The 4,725-nt window shown below is 44.9% G+C and overlaps 1 protein-coding gene across 1 annotated transcript; it reads left to right on the top strand.

Moving 5' to 3' along the window:
• Positions 1-1,721: 1,721 nt before the first annotated feature.
• LOC123067674 (BTB/POZ and MATH domain-containing protein 3-like) lies at positions 1,722-2,801 on the top strand. The gene has a single exon (XM_044490371.1). It carries the CDS (start codon positions 1,722-1,724, stop codon positions 2,799-2,801), a length of 1,080 nt encoding a protein of 359 aa, XP_044346306.1.
• The last annotated feature ends 1,924 nt before the right edge of the window (positions 2,802-4,725 follow it).

The raw sequence follows: 4,725 nt of genomic DNA, 5'->3' as shown, positions 1-4,725 counted from the left end.
ACCTTCAGCATCCTCCATGAAAGTATCACCGAAATGAGCAAGATAGCTTTCATCAATGAAATCATCCCCTTCTTCATCTTCTTCCATTATAACCCCTCTTTCTCCATGCTTGGTCCAACAATTATAGCTTGGCATGAAACCGTGCCGAAGCAGGTGCAGGTGAACTTCTCTTGAGGAAGAGTAACCCTTCTGATTCTTATAGTCAACACATGGACAGATAACAAAACCCTTCTGCTTGTTCGCATTAGCCACTACGAGGAAATCTTTCAAACCCGTAGTGAACTCGCGGGAGAGTCGGTTACCGTACATCCATTGCCGATTCATCTGCATTATTATAATATAAAATATATAATTAACCATCATGCATTTGTTAAACTAACTAGCTATAAACAATAGAAATTAAACAATGAACAACACACATGCATGAAAGGTTCAAGTTGCTAACCGTGATCGAGGAGGAAAAAATAAATGAGGAACCTCAAGTGTGGCTCCAACACTTCATATCATGTTTGTTTCACCCTCTTGGGGCATTTCATCAAACACCTTGTGTGCATAAGAGGAACCAAAAGCAAACCTACACCCCCTTGTGAAGCTTGTGAAGAGAAGTGGCACCAAATGGCTAAGTGAGCGTGCTGAACTGGTATATATAGGGGAGGAGCTTTAGTCGCGGTTGGCCTGGCCAACCGCGACTAAAGGCCTTTGGGCACCTTTAGTCGCGGTTGGCCTGGCCAACCGCGACTAAAGCCCCTGATGTGCACCAGCTGGCCACCGAGCGCCCTGGGCCCAGGCCTTTGGTCGCGATTCGTCCGCCGAACCGCGACTAAAGACTTCATTAGTCGCGGTTCCTATAGTTTCTCGACTAATGGGGCTGGACGGAAGCCTCTTTTTCTACCAGTGAACTTTCTGAATAGTTGGTTTGCACTTTGTTAGAAATATGAAAGAACTTTGCTATTGTTTTTATCTAAAACCAAAGAACTATGTTAACATGGTCTCCGAACTTTGCCATAAAAATTAGAAGAACTTTGTATACATAGCGTGATTTTTGCTTTGTGGCGCGTTAAAAAAGGAATCTTTAAAATATTAATTTATATGTCAGATCTTAATTACCATCCACGTAATTTTACGGGCACAACTAAAAGGAATTGCAGTCTACCATGCCGTCTCAAAACCTGATAAATGGAGCGACTTGTCACAAAAAATATAAAGTATTGTACCATACATTGCATGGCTGACATAGTGGTGGCCCACATCAATTGAATATCACGTAAGATGAGCGGCAGGGATTCGCGTTGCGCGCGCAAAGCGTTAGGAAAAATCCATGTTCACCGCAACACTGTTTCCATATTAAAAAGTTGTTTGTGCACGCGTGTGTTGGAGCAGTTCATGTCCGTCCCGGCTTCAAGTTAAGAGTCCGGTTGCGTTGCGGTGTTGCATGCTCGCGTGTACTTGTATACATATACACGGCACGATGTGAATCAATCAACCGAGAGATATCAGAGAGGCAAATAGAGAAGCCGAAAAGCTCTGGCGAGTTCGGCGGAGTTCCAGCTTCTGCTCTCCTGCGTCCTGTTTTCTTCGTGAACTCCGACGAATCGAACAGGAGCGTCGATCAATCGACTTTCCGCGACTTGGACGCACGGCGGCACGAGCGTTTAGCACCGACGACTTCACCCAGCATATAGTCCAGTTCAGATTTCCGTTATATTCTGAGCCCATCTGCCATGTCATTTGCCGGCGTGTCTATTATCAACTACAGTGATGTCACCGGCTACTCCATCGAAGTCTCCGCGGCCAGCGGGTATCACCTGCTTGTTGTTAGAGGCTACTCGCGTACGAAATACTATGCATCAGGCACGGTGATCCGGTCTCGCCTGTTCAAGGTAGGGGGGCATCGCTGGTGCATCCAGTACTTCCCTGAAGGCAACGCGGCCGAGTGCGCCGGCTCGGTGTCCTTCTTCCTCGCCCTTCTCGATGAGAATGTCACCGAGCCTCTCAAGATGCAGTACGATTTCAGCTTCGTCGACGAGCTTGAGAAGCAGGATCCAGCATATATCCGTGCAAACGAGCCACATGGTTTCTCCAGCTCACACCCATGTTGGGGTTACGATGGTTTGATCAAAAGGGATGCTCTTGAGAAATCAAAACATTTCAACAAGGATTGTTTCACTATCCGATGCGACCTCGTCATTGCCACCACGGTTGATATCTCCATCAAGGTACCACCTTCCACCATACATCAGCATATCAACGACCTCCTCCTGTCCAAGGAAGGCACTGACGTGACCTTCAGTGTTGGCAGTGAGACGTTCGTCGCCCACCGATGCGTGCTCGTGGCTCGGTCTACGGTCTTCAAGGCTCAGCTCTTTGGCCCCATGAAGGAAGGCGTGGTAGCAAGCGTTGTGCAAATACAGGACATGGAAGCAAAAGTATTTAGGGCCTTGCTTAGCTTTGTTTACACCGACTCGCTGCCCGATACAGAGGTAGACATGGGGGAGGGAAAAAAGGGTGGCGAAGAAGCATTATGGTTGCAACACTTGCTTGCGGCTACGGATAGATATGATCTCCAAAGGCTGAAGGTACTATGTGAAGAAAAGTTATGCAAGCACATAGACGTGAAGTCGGTGAAAACTATTTTTACTATAGCTGAGCGGCACAACTGTTGTGGATTGAAAGAGGTGTGCCTTGAATTCCTCAAGGCTCCTGCTATTTTGAAAGAAATAACAGCAGCTGACGTCTTTGACGATATAATTAGGACATGCCCCTTTCTTTTAAAGGAGCTAATCGGCAAGTTTGCTTTCTAAAATGGACAAAAATGGTTAGTTCCTTGAGATCTATGTTTCTAGGTCGAATCCTTACTCTCTTGCCACCATTCGATGAATTACATGCAAGTTGTGTGACCAAGACATTTTACTTGCATGCATGTGTGCATACTTTCTAGATTCGGGACTTGAACGATCTTGTTCACTTTCTTTCTTTCTTTCAGACTTCAAATCAGGTGAAGGTGATGGCTTGGACAATGTAGCTACATAATGCCCCTCCGTTCTCCAAGATATCAGTGCCAAAATTGCTTCCCTTAAGGATTACTAGTAATGGTTTGTGCTTGTGTTAGTTTCTATCCATAGTTTTAGAACATGTGCTCAATTTGCTAAATCTGAACCACCATTCCATGTACAATGTACAATTATGACGATTTATAGTTTGTGGTCCAATATGGGTCCATCAAACTAATTGCAAAAATATTTGGTACGTTTTTTAGAGGACCCTATTCGTAGTTGAGTGACCCAAAGCCATATGTTTTTTTAGGACAATCCAAGGCCATATGTAAAGGGCTGGGCCTGGGTTTTTTCTGGTCCTTTCACTGGTGGAAAAAGGGCCTTTGGTCGCGGTTTGCAACTCCCATTAGTCGCGGTTGCGCAACCGCGACCAAATAGGCGCGACTAAAGGCCCCCCCTTTAGTCGCGGTTGCTTAAGAACCGCGACTAAAGGCCCGTCCACGTGGGCGCCAGGCGGCCGTCGGGGCGGAGGACCTTTAGTCGCGGTTCTTCTGGCCAACCGCGACTAAAGGCCGCCGCAGGTTTAGGGTTTTAGCCCCCCCCCCCTAAACCTGTTTTCTGTTTAATTTGTATTGTTTTATTTCTTTTGTGCTTTATTTTAATTTTGAAGGAGTTTCACATATTCTACGGTACTACATACATGCATATGAATGTACAATTTCAAACAAATTTGAAATTAGAACCAAAAAGAATTCAAGAGGAATATACAATATATATTCAATATCATCGGATGACCATATACAATTTTGAACAAGTTTCCATACATAATTTAATGCATATAAAGTTCTACGTCCTCGTAATGGTGTTCTCCTTTAGGATGGAGGACTTCCCTCCTGAACCATCCAGCTAGTTCCTCTTGAAGTGGTCGGAAGCGAGCTTCTGGACTAAGCATCATCCGGAGGTTATTCCTCTGAGCATTGGTATCACTCGGAACCCGCTCAGAGGTGTATCTCCGGATCATCTCACAGACATAGTATGCACATAGATTGGTCCCCGCTGGCTGAATATCCTCACCATTCTTAGCCTTTGACCTTTTGAATTCTAGCTCTTTTTTGAATTCACCGACCTTTGTATCTACGAACCGTCTCCAAACCCTACGAGGCAAAGAAAATTAAATGAACAAGAGAGTTATTAGTTACTTGATATTAGGAAATGAACGAAATAGGCCGATCGATATAGAGCACAAATGAATGAAAATAATTACTTCTGCAGCATTCTTCTCATGCCGCCCCAAAGCTTTGGATCCTTATTCAGAGAGTCGTGGACGAGACATTCTGAGGTGTCAACTTTAATTACTAGCAGAATCCAGTGGAACCTGCAGACACGATACATGCACAGTACGTCATGCATAACTCATCGATTAGCCGGCCACATACCATGCATGGAGTAAACAAAAGAGAATGTGCTCAAGACAGAAACACTCACCCAAAATGGTAAGGAAATAGAATATCACTTTTGAGTTCCTGCTTTGTAAGAAACTGCCACAGGTCTGCCTCCATGTCGGCGGGGTGATGCTCCAACACATATCCATTAACGATGTGTGGGTCAATGAACCCAACATCATGGATGTTCCTTACTCTGCATTCCTTAATCTTCATTCTGCATGTATAATAGCGGACACAACAATATAGTTAGGACATATATATAGTGCAGGCAATATGAACGAGATGGG

Source organism: Triticum aestivum, chromosome 3B (genome assembly GCF_018294505.1).
Source record: "Triticum aestivum cultivar Chinese Spring chromosome 3B, IWGSC CS RefSeq v2.1, whole genome shotgun sequence".
Lineage (NCBI taxonomy): Eukaryota > Viridiplantae > Streptophyta > Magnoliopsida > Poales > Poaceae > Triticum > Triticum aestivum.
Note: the sequence above shows the minus strand (reverse complement) of the source record. Positions and strands in the feature narration are given on the sequence as shown.